This window comes from Artibeus jamaicensis, unplaced genomic scaffold (genome assembly GCF_021234435.1).
Source record: "Artibeus jamaicensis isolate MK-2021 breed Jamaican fruit bat unplaced genomic scaffold, CSHL_Jam_final scaffold_474, whole genome shotgun sequence".
NCBI lineage: Eukaryota > Metazoa > Chordata > Mammalia > Chiroptera > Phyllostomidae > Artibeus > Artibeus jamaicensis.
In genome coordinates this window covers 31068046-31085134 of record NW_026522046.1, presented here as the reverse complement: position 1 = coordinate 31085134, position 17089 = coordinate 31068046, and the positions used below count along the sequence as shown (strand labels likewise).

The 17089-nt window shown below is 32.7% G+C and overlaps 1 protein-coding gene across 4 annotated transcripts in view; it reads right to left on the bottom strand.

The window, feature by feature from the left end:
• Positions 1 to 17089, bottom strand: part of LOC128626239 (uncharacterized) — a 293562-nt gene that overhangs the window by 189585 nt on the left and 86888 nt on the right. For 3 of the 4 annotated variants that reach the window (XR_008390156.1, XM_053657627.1, XM_053657626.1), the window contains exon 3: positions 6939 to 7135. The exons of the other annotated variant lie outside the window; for it this stretch is intronic. Coding sequence is in view for 2 of the 3 variants with exons in the window: in XM_053657627.1 (XP_053513602.1) it covers positions 6939 to 7135 (197 nt within the window). In the remaining variant the exon portion in view is untranslated. The remainder of the gene's footprint in view (positions 1 to 6938; positions 7136 to 17089) is intronic. 4 annotated transcript variants of the gene reach the window in all.

The window sequence follows — 17089 nt, the reverse complement described above, 5'->3', positions numbered from 1 at the left end:
CTTTCTGTCACAACATAGCCATCTGTAAATCTTTTGCAAATCTCTGGAACCAAGTGTGGGTTTTCTTCTTTGTATGAGATTCATTAAAGTCTGAGGACGCCAGTCACATTCTTCAGTCATAATTCTACCTTGTACAATTTGAGGAATTGTTAATATTCTACTCCCTGGAAAGAATTCCAGTAATTTGATTAAAAAAAGGCTGTCTCTTCTGCAACTTCTTCAATTTTATATTCCTTTCTTTGTAGATAATAAGCCAAGTGATGAAAAATCAGGAAATATTTGTGGACGTGGAGAAAAAATGATTCAAAGAGAAAAATATAATATTCCGATTACTCATGCAACAGTCTATTGAAAGCAGAAAGATTAGAGAGATATGAAGTATAGAGCAAAATCAATAAGTGAAATAATTTGAGAGAATGAAAACAAGTAGAAGCAGAAATAGTCCATTGTATCTTCAGAGGCTGGCACAATGCATGGTGCATAGTAGCTACTCAATAAATACCTGCTGAATGAATAAATGAATGAATGAACAGAAAAGAGAGTGTAAACATGAAGAAAGAACTTTTGGAGGATAACCTTAAAACTGGGTCCGTCATTTCAACCTAAATGGTCAGACTCTGGCAGAAATGAGGTTATTAGTATAAAATAATATACTATTCAAATAATAAGAAGAAATATTTGTTTGTCCCATCTCATCTCATGCTCCTTTGTTATTAAAGAGCTTTATTAATTAATTTAATTTGAAGCACAAAGCAATTCTGTGAAGAAGCAGGAAAAACATGATTCCATCCATTTTGAAAGTAAGAAACAAGATCAAGAGGATGAGTGTCTAGGTTAATATCGGAATCAGGGGCAGAATCAAAACTTAAATTTTCTGATTAGGAGCCTTCCCACTCCTAGATATTCTTCTAACTGTGCTTCTGAGACCAGCAACATTGTCACTGGCTGGGGTTTCCCTAGAAAAGCAAACTCTCAAATTCCACCTGAAGCACCTGAATCAGATCTGAATATTAACAGTACCCCTAGGTAATCTGACGTAATCTGAAAGGTAACCACTTACCTGCTATAAAGGTGATTATAAATCACCTGTCTTCATAAATAAAGCATGATACATGATATGTAAATATAAATCAATAGAACTACAGACATTACTCTTATTTAATAATACTGAGTATTATTGAATAATATGATATATGTGTTCTATAATAATAAACATGAATTAGAACATTGTTTAGGTTCATGAATGTGACTCTTAAAAATAATGTTTAAAGGAATTAGCCTGTTTTTAATGAAAACAAATTTAATCTAGCAGTTTTGGGGGTATATTAAGGATTCAATTATCTCCTTGAGAAATAATACAAAAGGGAACACAAAATAATATAGCAGTAGCACATTAGTTGGAATCCATATATAAAAATAAGAGCTTATTTCAACATATGTTAACTTCAGGTGATTTTACACACACACACAAGCAAGACAGAACTGATGGTCAGACAATATGAAGATTGTAACATGGTAATTAAGGGAAATAGCTTTTTGTGATTTATGTTACTAACAATAAACAATAAGTTTTGGAAATCAAGACAGTAATGGAGCCTCGACCTAGCTTATTATAAACACATATATACCTCATGTTTTAGATTTAAAAAATGGGGGAAGAGTAGCAAGTTCATTTTCCCTTTCAGTAGGGTGAAAGATTGTCTTTATTTTACATGTTTTAAAGTATAGAAAAAGAATTTCTTAAAAAGTGGTTGAAAATTCAGAGCTGAGCTATGTGTCCAATTACTACAACTTTCCAGTGTGAAAATTTCTGCATATATTTTTAAATTTCCCGTTGCCATCTAGTTGTGTTATTACTTTTACCTCAGCATAAATATAAATAAAACAGAAGGAAAGAGGTGGTGACTGGATAAGAGGGAAGGAAAAGTAGAAAGCAAAAATGTCCAAAAGAGAAAGGAAAGACTTACAAAAGGAAGGGGTGTTGAGCTAGGCTAGTTAAGATTAATGAAATGTTCCAGATAAAATATTTTTAAAAACAATTTTGTGTTATCAAAACATGAAAGAGCTTCTTTGAAAAACCACCATAAGGGACTATTTTTCTTTCTAAAACTAGAAGATCATAATCCTTATAATTTATAAATCCTGCTTGTAAATTATTTAAAAAATCAAAGGTATTGTCATTAAATGTTTTACATACAATAAGTAATTTGAAAAACATTTGTGCATGAATTTTGATGTTGCCATATTTTCAAAATTGTGAATTACTGCTTGAAAGAAAGGAGAGTTCTACATTACATGGCTTAGAGAATCTTCCAGTGCTAAAACTGTACATTACATCTAATGTGGTTGATTTTTGACAAAGTAAAGCCTTTTGCAACTTTTCATTGGCTTTAGATGTCTCAGTAGCATATTATTAGTATGTTCAAATGATTTCTTCAACTACAACAGTTATTCAATGAGTATTCAAATATGTATTTCACACGTACAGATACACAAAATGCCTTCTAGTTGTAGGCTTGTGGTAATTTACATTGGGATTAGAATTATGATTATTTTATGATAATGGTGAAGTAGCCTTTAAGAATCTTGACTTCATGGGAAATACTTGTGTTTATAAATAGGATGTGTAGCTAGATTCTGTCATTTATGTCAAGGACATAAATTGTCAAGGACATTCCTGTCACTTAGGACAAGAATCATGTCCTTGTCACCTTGGCTGTACTGTTCGCAAGTTTATCTGTGCACATGAAGGTCTCTGTGATACACGAGCACCTGTTGGAACTTAGAGAATTCTTGGTATTCGTAATATAGATGTGTATCAGATTGAAAGCAGACAGTGCTTTATTCAGATGGCTTTCTCTCACAACAGCAGCACATTTACCCTGCTTTCCTCTCATACTTGACTGTGGGATCCACAGCAGCAGAGACCAGCTATTAATCATGTTTGAATTCCCAATGAATAGCACAATACTTGTCCCCCAAATAGACATGCAGATTAATTAACTAATTTGAGGGCCATATAAGCTGAAGTGTTTTGGGTGTATGTGTTTGGGAATGTAAATTGAAACTGTAATATAAATAATCCCATGTATTGTCACAAAGTAGATCCTAGAGACCCTTCGAAACATGATACTATATAACTCATTTCTTCAAACAATGAGGCCAGAAAATAAACCACTCATGATTCCAAGTTATCTTTTCTTTAGTCAAATATCTACACTTGTTATCCACCCACATTTAGAGAGTTTACCAATAATCTAACTACAATAAAATATTAATTGGAAATTAACTGACTTATCTATCAGGCACATGTATTTCAATTTCTTTATTAATAGACTTTCCATTTTTGTTTCCTCCTGGTAATCTTACCCAAAAGTCAAGTAGGTTAATACATCTGATTAAATGACTGAAATTAAATGACAGGCAAAACAAAGTATACATTACTTCAAGATACCTCATCTTGGTTTTATAAAAATTCAATGATAACAAAGTGAGTCTGAGTTAGAGACACATCTAAAGGATGTCTGGTAATTTTCAGAATGCCACTCTTAGGCACTCACTTAGAAATGATTAGACAATAGCATATCAAAGTATATAAATATTTTGACAGAAAAGGAATAAACATGGACATATATTCAGGTAAATTAGAGAAAGATAAACTATATGACTTCCTGATATAAATGCTAAACCTTTAAGGAAAAGTTAGAGTACCTAATATTGTCCAAAGGTATCCCCTCTTTTGTGTTTAATCTTCATAATTGATTTAAATAGTTTTGTGTTTTAGACAGGTTGATGAATAGAAAACTTCTGAACCTATTGACCTCTGAGTGGCCATAACTTACTTACAAAGATAGATTGAGAGAGGAAATTAGACAATGGTGTGCTGGTAAATGTTTAACAACTGGTTCTCAAAAAAAAAGGGGGAAAAAGCCTTCTTATTTCCAGTATTTGCTGATTTCTGTGGTGAAAATACTTCTGCCATAGCTTATTTCAGGCAAAGAAAATAATGTCTCTTACAAATGGAGTTTAGGAAGTAATAGTTACAATTGGTTGTATCAAGCTGGTTTAGCCAGTTTCTGTGCATCATTTAAATTAGGCCAGATGAAGTTAAAAAAATATTTTATGCAATAAGTTGATTACATACATACGTTTATAATTTAATGAACATTTTTGAAAAAAAGTGATTAAATAACTTTAAAAATAGTGTCTAATATGTGCCCCTCTTAGGGATACTCTATATATGTTAGCTATTTGAATGCCCTGAAAAGTATTGTATAAGAAATCTCTTTAGCATTGTTTAATATAGCATTCCTCTAAAATTTACTTAACCTCCAGATTAGTTTGTTGTCTTGGAACATCTAGTAACCTCAAACGTGGCTCCAGAGGTTTACCAGATATAACTAGATTGTTCTAGTTTCACTGGACACGTAGTTGGCATTCAGCAATCTTAGGTTACTGATACAAAGTACCTATTTGTGTAGCAAGGTCATAAGAAAAAGATTAAAAAAGACATTAGTAAATAGAGAGATCTTGTCTTCCATGACACTGGGTTATTTTTAGGTAGGCCTTTAGTTTGTGCAATCACAGGTTTGTTAATTTATTAGAGATGTATTTATTGAGCATCTACTATATTCAAAGCACTAGGCAATGAAAAATTACAGTGGCTTTATTTCACTTATAAGGGCATGTACTCCATAGCAAAGGTGAACTTTAATTTAATTTTTTATTTTTTTTATTTTGCATGGGGAAAAGAAAAATACACTAATTGTTTTCAAGTTTAATTCTAAGGAATATCTAACACATCCTGTTATATGAATGGAGTCTGTGTTGCAAACTACATGCAGTGTAAACATATTACTCGGCTATTTAATCCCTCAAATACAGAAAATGCTTCTTAAGAAGCTATCATTTTTCCCTCTAAATACTCAGCATTAATTGTCTGCATATTAATGTGTTAAAGTAACAGCATTTTACTAACTACGGATATGATTCTATGAGAATGTCTCCAAGTGTTTTATGTCCACATTTGGCAAGTTAGTGTAATTTATGTCCACACATAAATATTCATAAAACTGAGTATGTTTGGAAAAACAAAAGAGCAGGACTAATGGCTAAATGTTAACTGAAGGCAAAAAACCCCAAGAATCCAACTATCTTTTCTGTAACAGATTTCATGCCATAGCCTCATTTTTCCTTTAACCACAATTCACAAATTATCATGCAATATGTAAACTGTGGTACATTTGCTTTTGTTTTGTTTTCCTTTGGAGAACTGACAGGTAGATTTTCCATAGAATAAATAACTGGCATTTGACCTTTGGTGGCAAGTATAATCTGATGTTACATCAAAGAAACTCCGATGTTAAGTTATCTTAGCAGGAGATAATTATTCAGAGAAACTAGAACATGACTGCTTTAAGATGTTTGTTGCTTATACTAGTGTATAAATTATTATAATACTAAAATATCAACACAAATAATTCATTTTTACCCCAAATACTTTCCATATGATGCAAGCATAGACAATATATACCAACACATTGAAAGAAAGAAAACCATATGCATACATATACCCAGGAATCTAACTAAAAACACAGCATCAGTATGGAGGAACACACAAGAAAATTACCGTTTGATTTCTCAATTGAATGCATAAAATTTTTGCTATCGCCTTCACCAACACCTAGCTGCTTTGTAAAGCTACAAGAGTGTTTGAAATTAATATCTAAATACTACAACACCATATGGTGCTTATTTATAGTAAAGACAGAGCTTTTGAAAAGTAAATATAGTGAAAGTTGTTTGGAGTATTCTTTTCTTTGTCATTCACCAAATTTAACAACATACTTGCCAAGAAAAATTGCCCAAAGGAAAAATTACATGGAACATCTCTATTTAATTGTACTTCCTTGGAACATAACCAAACATTAACTTTTCTAATATTTAGTTATGGTATACTGTTAGAGGAATGTTAATTATTCATATGTCTACATTTTGTGTGGTTGTTTTACCAGACGTATCCTTGACGAAACAGATATGCTACATTTTTAGTGGTCAAATTTTTATCCATAAAGCATCAGGTATTTATAATAGAGTATATTGTACCACAAAATTCAACTTTGCAACTAAACATCTCACAGAAAAGAAAAAAAAACTTTCATATTTGCATAGGGAGTCTCATTGATGTATCAAGCAATGAGTAAAATATAAATGCATGAATCAGAAATGGAGCTATTGTCAGAGGCTAATGGCTTTGACTTAAATTTGAATTCACTGTATTTCAGAAGTCATAGGAAACCCAGCTCGCTGAGAGAACAGTAACACGCACCAGAGAAGTTTGTCCCCAAACCTCCTGCCTCTCCTCATGATATCTAACCATGATAATGAACATAAGTACGAGAAAAACCAGGGCAGGAGGTTAAATAGGACTGGGTCAAAAAAAGAGATTCACAAGAACATATATTCGATGTTATGGTCCGGCAAAAAAAAAGGAAGAACAAATATTTTTAAACAATATCCATAATAAAGCAATATTAGCAATAGTTGTATGGTTCTTCCTTGGGGGTGGGAGTATTATCTTGACCCTTGACCTCTGCTCACATAAGAGCCTGAGAAATGAAAATCAAGTTTATCACCGCTGTTTGCTTTATACAAATATACTGCCATTATTTAAACGGGTATAAGGAAAAATATTCTATTCTGAAATAGCTCAAGTCTGGCTCATAACAGTCATGTGACTTTTTTTTTCTGCCAGCCATGTGCTCCGTATCATTTTACTCTGAAATAACTACGCGGATTTCAGCTCAACCTGCCTTTGCTTATAATGCATGACATACCCCGTGAGGGAGCCTGAGAACAGACTCCCTTAAAAGCAAGGTTCTCATAGTTGGCCTGTAACCATGGAAGCAGATGCCGTTTTTCTTCTTACCCCTGCTTACCTCTTTGCAGCCTGGAGCTGCTCCCTATTGTTAAAAGGGGTACGCCTGGATTTTTCTTCATCGTGACCGAACTTGCCTCTTCTTCAAAGGGCATGATGCTGCAGGTCATTGGTCTAGACTGTTTGCACGGTCCAGAGAACAGCCTTGATGTAACCCTTGCTCCGTCTGAGCCACACCGCCAGCCGTGCATCTGTAGACTGTGGGGGGACATTGGAGATCTGTATTTGAAAAGAAGTCTGTCTGATTTTGCCATTGTGCCTTTCCACTCATCGATCGAATGAATATCGAACCTTCTGTCGTTGCATGTGTGAAATAGATAGCTTAGCAAGCACTTTTGTGCCCAACCTGTGTGGTGGGCCAAAAGGTTTTCCTTTTAGTCTCAAGAATGTTTTCTTCAGACTTTGTGAATTTTGTCGTAGCTTTAATTATTTATATGTTGTTTTTTTTAACGCAACTGTTATAATGACCGTTTCTGTTACTTCATCAGCAGTGACTTTCTTTTGGTCCTGGAAGGGGCAGTTTCTTTTCTATCAATATGTTTTTTCTTTTGTTACCTTAAAAGATCTTGTAACTCATTTGTAACTAGAAGTGGTGTAACTGTATCTTGGTGAGCCAAAAAGTTGAGACATCTTTTTAAGAAGATGATTAGATGATGTCTGTCATTTAACAGATTTAATTCCAGAAAGGTGAGCTTGACCTGCTGCAAGGTAATTTCAGGGATTTGTAAGAGTAAGTAAATCAAATACATTGATTTTAAATGAGACAAAACGTTTGGTAAGCTCTGTTCATGGAAAGATGTTTTTTTTGTTTTTTCCCTTTTAAGAATTTGTGAAAATGTCATTCTGACATATTGAAATATACTTAAATATGTAAAAGATTTACTGAAATTTAATGTGTTAAATAAATGCCATATATTTATAACAGGTATCTTATTATATGATTCAATTAGGGAGTATACCATATGAAAATATGCTGCATACATTTCATTTTGAATACAATTACAATTCAGTGCTTGTCATCAGTAACTGATGTTAGCAATAACTGATGGCAACCATACGGATACCTGCTCATTCTAACATGTATTATTTTATTTGAGTCCTTAAAATCAGAATCATTTCAAAAAGGCTCATATGCTCATCTTCAGTGTATTACTTAGGGAGCATTGTCTGTGTGTCACAAATTTTGTTTTGTTTCGAGAAGCCACTATCTCATACTTCAAGGCATACCTATTTTCTGTAATTGCCACAGGCGAAGGGGAGGTCCATGACAGAATAAAGAAGGTTATTGTGACGGATGAAACATAATTCACAATGAGTACTCTTTTCATCCAGCCTTAAGTAGCAGGATTACTTCCAAGCTGAATTTGGTGGCAGAATGTATGAGCTGATTTTATTAACATGTAAGGATAGGCCAAAGGCAGAAAACCTATTTCTCCTCAGCCGGGTGGTAGTGGTTTTGCATGTTTCTGTTCAGGAGTTTTATTTGGTTCATTTCAAACAGAAGATACGAGGGACTGAAGAACAGTCTGAAAAATTGGAAGGAACAGGTGGGGAGGGTAGGAAATAGGAAACTTAAAGCAATAAAAGATGGGTTTTTCTATGCTTGATAATGAAAAATGGTGAAATCAATATATTTCTACATTCTTTGGCATGCACATGACATAGTCATACTTTCAACAAACATGAGCTGCAAAAGTAGGTAAATTTTATTTCATAAACTTACATTTTTTTAGATAATGACTTTCTTGTCTTTTTCATATTGTTAACGTCAAATGGTTTGTTAGATTTCTAGATGCTGTTTGGTTTCCCATGAGGGCTTAATAATAAATTTAAACTAAATAGCTGTGTGTTTGCTTGGATATTCTATTTACTTTCAAATGTTTGTTTTTAATGATAAGGCTTTTATTTGATCTTAAAAAAGTTTTACATCAGAATGTAAATATCTATTTTCTTTCGCTTTCTAATGAGGTCGGATTCTTTAGTTAAATTAAAAAAACAGACAAAATTGTACTTAATAAATATATATGCATTAAAAAATTCCACACTACTGTGTTTTAAATAGAGTTTCATTTTCATTAGCCATTAGAATTATTATTTGTAAAAAAATTCTGGTTTTGGCTTTATTTTCATACATTATAGCATTGTAGCTCAAGTATGTTTCTGTGTGGAAAAAGAAAAGCAAGCAGTTAGTCTGTCTGCCAACAGAACTCACAGCGAATGCCATTTCTCTGCTTTGTTCTTGTCAATCATGGTTTGTTGTTCCAGAAAGGGAAAAGAAAATTCTAAATTGTAAATTGAGACTTTTCTTAATATAATGGATACCTTTCATATTTTAAATATTACAAGAAATAATTCAGATATACTAAGTTTGTGTAGGCATTCTCTAAAAGAAGGCATAAAACCTATCTACAGGTACTTTTAGATGTATATTTTTAAAGTACAATTATATGGTTCTTTTACATCTATCAAATACATAACTCTCATCAGCTAAAATGGTTTTTTTACTTATTTAAGTTGGCTTTAGAGCCAAACACTTAATAAAATATGCAATAAAATCATTTCACCATAAAACTTATTAGCATTCTTAATAAATACTTGTTACTGCATTACAGATTTGCTTCAATTAACCAATTTTTCATTTCTGTTTGTGCTGTGATTGAATTGTTATTATTCAAAACACAATAATTTAAAAGTAAAAGAATGAGATATTCCATAACTTCAGAAAATATAAGAAATCATATATTTATTATCTATTTGTTGGTTAAAATAGAAATCTTCCCTTACTGAATTAAAAAATACCAAATGAAATCACATTTCTAGGGAGAATTTTTAGAATGTTTTTATATGTTTTTGTTAATACAAATAGAATATAATCTTTAAACAAAATAAGAATTTTAAAGTATGAAAATATATATATTTGTTATTACCAGATTATCTATAAAGATTTCCTATTATAGTTTTCATATCTACCTTAATAATTACTCTGTAAAAACATGTCAATGCATACATATTTTTGTATTTGGTAAAATTCTCTACTTCTGTTATTTAATAATTATTATTTTATGCAATTTATCTGAAATATTTGTATAATTTATTATTAAAGCATATGAATGAATTGAATTAATACTAAAGTGAAATTTTTAATCCAACAGAGGAATGAAGAAAACTTTAAGAATGATGAGATTAATACAGACGATATTTAAATGTGATTCATTATATAATTTCTAAAACAATAGGTTTTCTTTCATTCATTGTTGAATTTAAAGTCAAATGGTGCATGTTGAACAATCATATCTTAAAGTAAAATTCATCTGCACTCTTTGACTTTATAAAATATTATGGGAAAATAATTGTATTCATTTGAGGATGGGGTTTTGTTTTGTAATTACATGATAGCTTTACAAAAACATTATGTAATCCGAAAGTGATATAGTGAATGAATATAATATATATAATCACCCTGTGTACTCATCATAGTGCTGGAAAAACTAATAAAAATAGAGGTAAGTATATTTGATTTTCATCTACTATCTTTGTAGAGTCACACCTCTGTTTTACTCAAAATCTACTTGCTGTGTTTCAGTCCTGAACATTTTTCGTATTGCTTCCTTCCTACTTCCCCTCCCTAAAACACATTTTGCTATAAACTTCCGTGCCAATCACTAGGAAGACATGGCTGCAATAGCAGTTCAGGAAGCAGCCCTGTGAATGTAAAAAAAAAAAATCACAGACTTTGATTTTATAAGACAAGTTGGATAGGAGTCAAAACTGCCACATGCAGTGTGAAAAAATGCCACCCTGGTGTGAACAAAAGGTTTAAAATGGAGTCAAGAAGCATGCAACCGCCCCGTCTCACCCTTCCCTGGGAATTGTCTGCGGCAACCTGCAGGGTATCAAGTGGGCCGGGAAGAGTGGAGAGGCTCTTGGAAGCGACAACTGAGAAACATCAGCCGTCAAATGTGTTAGGTTGTTTTTTTTAATTTTTGTTTTGTGTTGTTTTGTTTCATCTAGGCATCATTATACAAAACTGTTTTACCCAAAACATAAAACAAATCCAAAAAAAGTCACATAATGTGTAAAGAAACTGTTGCTTACAATGAATTGTCAGTTTTTTTATTTTTAGCATTCTTTCATTTATAGCAAAGTAAAGTTACCAACTGTACTTTATATTTCAAATTCATTATTTTATAGAACTAAGGTTTATTTATAGGATTGTGAATAAGGTCTGAGCTTTATTTACAAAGGGTGAATAGGGAAAAAGACTCATAAAATCCTGACTACTAAACAAAAAATGTAATTATAATACTCATGTTTGATTACCTCCTAAATTATGAAGAAAAAATGTAGGAAAAAGACAGTCTTTGGAAACTCTTCAAAACAAGCATTTCATATCTTCATAAATAATATAAAGATAATTCCAAATGACTATTCAATAGAACTAGTCCTTCATAAAAATATTTTTGCAATGTACTACTACCATCTACTGATATTTATACCTTTTTTAGTATAATATGATGTAAAAATTTACTCCACATACAAAAATATATGTTAACTAAAAATAATTAGTCCAATAAATCTGAAGTTAAGCCATTATTATTTGCTTAAATAACTGAAAAAGCAATTCAATTGTAAGGATAATTAAAAAGTATACTACTCTGTCATAACCTCCATGTTAATAATCTTCATATGTTTATGAAAGCACATAGGAATGCTAATTACATGATAAATTATGAATAGCATTTAAAGAAAGTAACATTTCCTAGGTGAGTGTGATCTAATCAATACAACACATCTCAATGCAACAAGAAACATCTTTGATTAGCATTGTAAAGATCCTTAAACTTTGAAGCCAGTTTTATTACATTTGCATCTTATCTCTTATTAAGGATTGGGTCTCAAGCCAGCAAATCCCATCGGTTATGAATGCAGGTCAAGACAGGAACATTTTTCTATTTACTCTTTGTAACAGAGGATAGAAATCAATATGTTACTTTCATTACAACCACACAATCAATTCCATTTAAAGTATAATACAACAGCCAAGTCCAAGGACAATATGGATCCTTGGAAAAGCTCATACCATTTGCAGGGCTGTATTAGATATAGCTCCTGGTGAATTGTTTTCTTTCTAATTAGTGTGCATGAGTCATTTAAAGCAAACATGCTTGAACTGGTTTTGCAACAGAGGATCCACCAAAAATTAAGAGTAGAGTGATTGTCAAAATATACATATATTTTAAACAATGAAACCTTACAAGGAAAGATTCCCTTGACATTGACAAAATGTGAGCAAGAAATTATTATATAGCATGTTGATATTTCAAGAAAAATTTACACACTCTAAAAATTCTACCTTGGAATTAGCATATGAAATCCTTATTTCAAAAGTCACCTTCCTCTCATCTTTCAACAAATGAATTTATTCCCATCAAAATTACTATGCTTTTTGCCTCTAGGAATGTTCTTGCAGAAAACATAGCTCAATAAACAAAAGAAATATGTCTATGTGTATTCTATTTAGCCATAATGAAAGCATTATTTCAATTATTTTTAAGCATCAAAACTAAAATAATATTCATGTTTGTAAATTATTTGAAAGCACAAGATAAACTCCTATACACCGTTACTAATGGTAGTTAAATTATTTTCCCTTTACTTTCTAAATGAGGATATTTTCTTTTCCACATCAGTTTAAAGCATTTCAATTTTTATAGACTCTTGGCTTCCTCAAATATATAATGAATGAATATTCTCAAGACGAGAACACTTTACAATTCTCTCAGATGTAATTTTAAAAATATATTTGCTATTTCAAATGCATTTTACTCCTTCCATATGAGAATACTTTTTTAGATTATTTTTGGTTGTTTCACCAAAACAAACAAACAAATGATGGAATGATCTTGAATTTTGGACTTTGGGAGGTTTCTGCATTTAGAAAAATTTAATTCCAAATTCAATAATTCATTCTTTTTGCAAGATGAAGGACATGTACTTCTTATCACAATTCAGTAATGTTTTTATTGTAATGACTGTTAATTAAATTCCCTTTTTAGTAACCAGGAATAGTTCCTAGGAATAAGCTTTCCTCAAGTACAGTCTACGTACTCCCATATGTTCTAAACGTTTTTCACCAGAAAGGGGCATCTTTAGTGCTGTACTTGCTGTTCACATAAACACAGGCCAATGAATCTAATGACAGTCACTGCCTGGAAGATAATCTTCTTCATGGCCAAAACTCCACTTCTGGTGGCCTTGAATAGCCTTGTGGGGGATGACTCTTCAGTTGTGTTTCCTTATTTCAATGGCATCCACCACCAAGACCATGTAACTCATTTTCTGTTTATCTTATCTATCTTCCAGGCTACACTTTTTAAACTGAGAAAGCACCCCACTCACAGATGACTTGCACAGATCATACTCAGGGCCCCCACGGACTTAGAGTGAATTAGGGATGCAGAGGTCAAAGGTAGGTAGACCAAGTCTCTGACAGCAAGCAACTCATTGACCCCAGGATGGCCTAGGACAGACAGAACCATTTCAGAATAAAGGCTGACTGGGACCATTTATAACACAGTCAGTTCAAAAGCTGAAAGATAATTGCAAGTACTTGGGGCAAAACTTAAAAGGCAGATAGAGCAACACTTCAGTGTTTGAACAAAGGCCAACAAAGTAAAATATCTTAGATGTTGATATTTATATGTTTTGGTTTTAGCTGTCCCATTGCTTTGAAATGTTTCTGAAACCACACGCTGAGTTCTTAAAAATGATGGCTTTTACACTTGCATCCCTGATGTAGGATTTGATATTCTCTTTAGGTTCTGTACTCACCTTCATCAAATATTTGTGTAAATAAGATACAAACTGACTACTTCTGGTCAAGATAGAGGCATAGGTAAACACACTAGGCTTTCTTGCACAAAAAAAATACAAAAAAATTACAACTAGACTACAAAAAATATCACCCAGATTCATCAGAAAATCGAGCTGTACGGAAACCAAAGATTTAAAGAAGCTGCATTCATCCAGACAGGTGGTGAGAGGCAGAGATGTGAAGATACACAGAGAGGCATAGACGGGTGGAGGTTGGGAGAGGCACGGAGATGCAGAGTGGAGTGGAGAGGCAGAGGAGCAAGTAGTCCTATATTCATGTGTGGTTAAAGATAAACAGAGAATCTTAAAAGCAGCAAGAGAAAAGCAAACAGTTACCTACAAAGGAGTTCCCATAAGACTGTCAACTGAGTTCTCAAAAAAACCTGCAGGTCATAAGAGACTGGCAAGAAGTATTCAAAGTGATGAAAAGCAAGGACCAACCACCTAAATTACTCTGTCCAGCAAAGCTATCATTTAGAATTGAAGGTCAGATAAAATCTTCCCAGGCAAAATAAAACTAAAGGAGTTCATCATCACCAAACCATTATTATATGAAATGTTAAAGGGAACTATATTAGAAAAAGAAGCTAGAAACCATGTACAATTAAAATGGCAACAAATTCACAACTATCAACAACTGAATCTAAAAAAAAAACTAAGCAAACAAGCAAAACAGGAATAGAATCATTTGGAGGATTATCAGCTGGGAAGGAAGGAGGGAGAATGGGGGTAAAGGTGCAAGAACTAAGCAGTATAAATTGTAGGTACAAAACAGACAGGGGGAGGTTAAGAACAGTATACATAATGAAGTAGCCAAACAACTTATACCCATGACCCATGGACATGAACTAAAGGAGGGGATTGCTACAGGGAATAGGGGTACCATAGAAAATATTGGGATGATTGTAATAGCATAATCAATAACACATATTAAAATGAAAATAAATAAATCCTAAGGTTTTGAGAATTAAAAAAATAATATTTATATTTTTGTGAAAGTAATATGCTTAATTAATAAATTACTCAGAAGTAATCATTTAAAATATATTCAAATGTCAAATTTTTATGCAAAATATCTCATATGTCACAATATCAGGAGCCCATAATAAATATGCTTATACTAACTCTTAAGTAGGCAATAAAATTTTGAATGCTTTTATAGTGGTGATCTGAACTGTAGGTAAAACCCCATCTATCACCTATGCTGTTCTCTATTTGCAGCAAATATGTGTCATTCTGGTTTTGGGAAAAAAATCGAAATCAATATTATTCCTCAAAGAAGAGCCTCAACTTTCAATATATTTCTAGAATTCCAGTGCACTAGATCACACCTTTCAATTTCTACTTAATAATTTCAAAAATACAATTGAGATATTTGCAGTGGTATAGTTTTTGCTATCAAAAACAAATATACTTCAGTTGTATATATTGGTTGTGAAACATTGTTTTGAAAATAAAAAACGTTCTCTTTTTTAAAAAAATCATTAAAAATCGATACATGACTATTTCTACAAAGCATTATTTCTTCATTAGGGTCAGACAACAAGTATTATACACAGTTGCAAGATTAATATAATAAAACATGGAAACTGGCAGTAAACTGGCAATTATTCTTTGGGGAATGTGAATCATTTAATAGAGTCCTGCTCTCAAAAAAATTTCTGAAATAACTCATAAAGTGAAATAGACATTGACAGTATTTTATATCAAGTAGTCTTTTAGTCTTAAATTCATTCATTCAACTAACATTTTTTATTGTCTTTGTGTTTTCCCAAGTTTTGAGAACATTTATTCATTTAATGAAAATTTGTTCCAACCTTGGCTGGTGTGGCTCAGTGAATTGAGTGCCAACCTGCCAACAAAGGGTCCCTGGTTTGATTCCCAGTCAGAGCACATGCCTGGGCTGTGGACCAGTTCCCCAGTAGCGGGCACACAAGAGGCAACCACACATTGATGTTCCTTTCCCTCTCTTTCTTCCTCTTCCACTCTCTAAATATATATATATATATATCTTTAATTTTTTAAAAAACTGTTCCATAGTTATTCAGTAATGTTCCAGGTATTAAATATGTAATTACAAATTTTTAAATAGTGATTATGCAGTGGTGGGGAATAATGAGAGTGAGAAGGAGGAGTCCTTACATAGATAAATTAATCAGGGAAGGCCAAGAGGAAAGGTCTCTCAGAGGAAATGTGTGAAATGAGATTTGAGAAATGAGAATGACCTAGCCATGGGAGAAACAGCATATGAAGTTTCTTTACTAGAAGGAATAGTTTATTCAAGGAATCCAATGCAAAAAAGACACAGCATATTAAAAACAGTGAGAGGAGGCTAGCCCTACCACAGCACAGTCAGAGAGCAAGGAAGAGTAAGCTGAGCCCAGCTATATGGACAAAAGGAAACTCAGGACTCAAGGACTCACAGGCCACAGGGAAGAATGTGGATCTTATTTCCAGGGCAGAGGTCGCCTCCTGAGGCAGAATCTTTCAGCAGATGTTGAGATATGAAAATTTTTTAACTTCCCTAGATTTTGGGACCATCATTTATAACCCAGTGTGTCAAGCAGTCATCTTTAACAATGTCGAGAAAACAATTCCTGTGTCATTATTCGGTGAGTAATGCAGGCCTCCTAATTTCTCTTCCATGAATATATGGTGTACTAGTTTATAGTTTTAGTTCTCTGGAGCTAATGAAACAAGGACCTTCCTAAAAATCAATGCTAACTTGGTTACCTTGGTTATCAGGTAAGGTTGGTGATTCTAAAAGCATATACATGTTAATGACCTCCATCAAGAACAGGTGTGTCCCCTGAGTTTGCATGCTCATGTGGCAAAATAATTCACCAATGAGATTTTTATTTTATTGGCTCTTTAAATATGTTACAAATAAGCATGATGCTATTTTCTACTGAACCAGGAATATACAATTTAAATATCACTGAGTTTTTAACCTAACCACCAACTCACACCATACACAAAAATAAACTCAAGATGGTTAAAAGACTTATATATAAGTCATGACACCATAAACTCCTAGAGGAGAACATAAGCAGAAAAATTTCAGACATTCCATGAAGCAATATTTTCACTGGTAAGTTATCTAGAGAAGTGGCATAAGTGAAAGAATAAACAAATGAGATACATCAAGTTAAAAAACTTCTGCCCGGCTAAAGAAAACAATAGTAAAATGAAGATGGAACCAACCATATGGGAAATTATATTTGCCAATGATACATCAGACAAAGCTTTTATCTCCAAAATATATAAAGGACTCACATG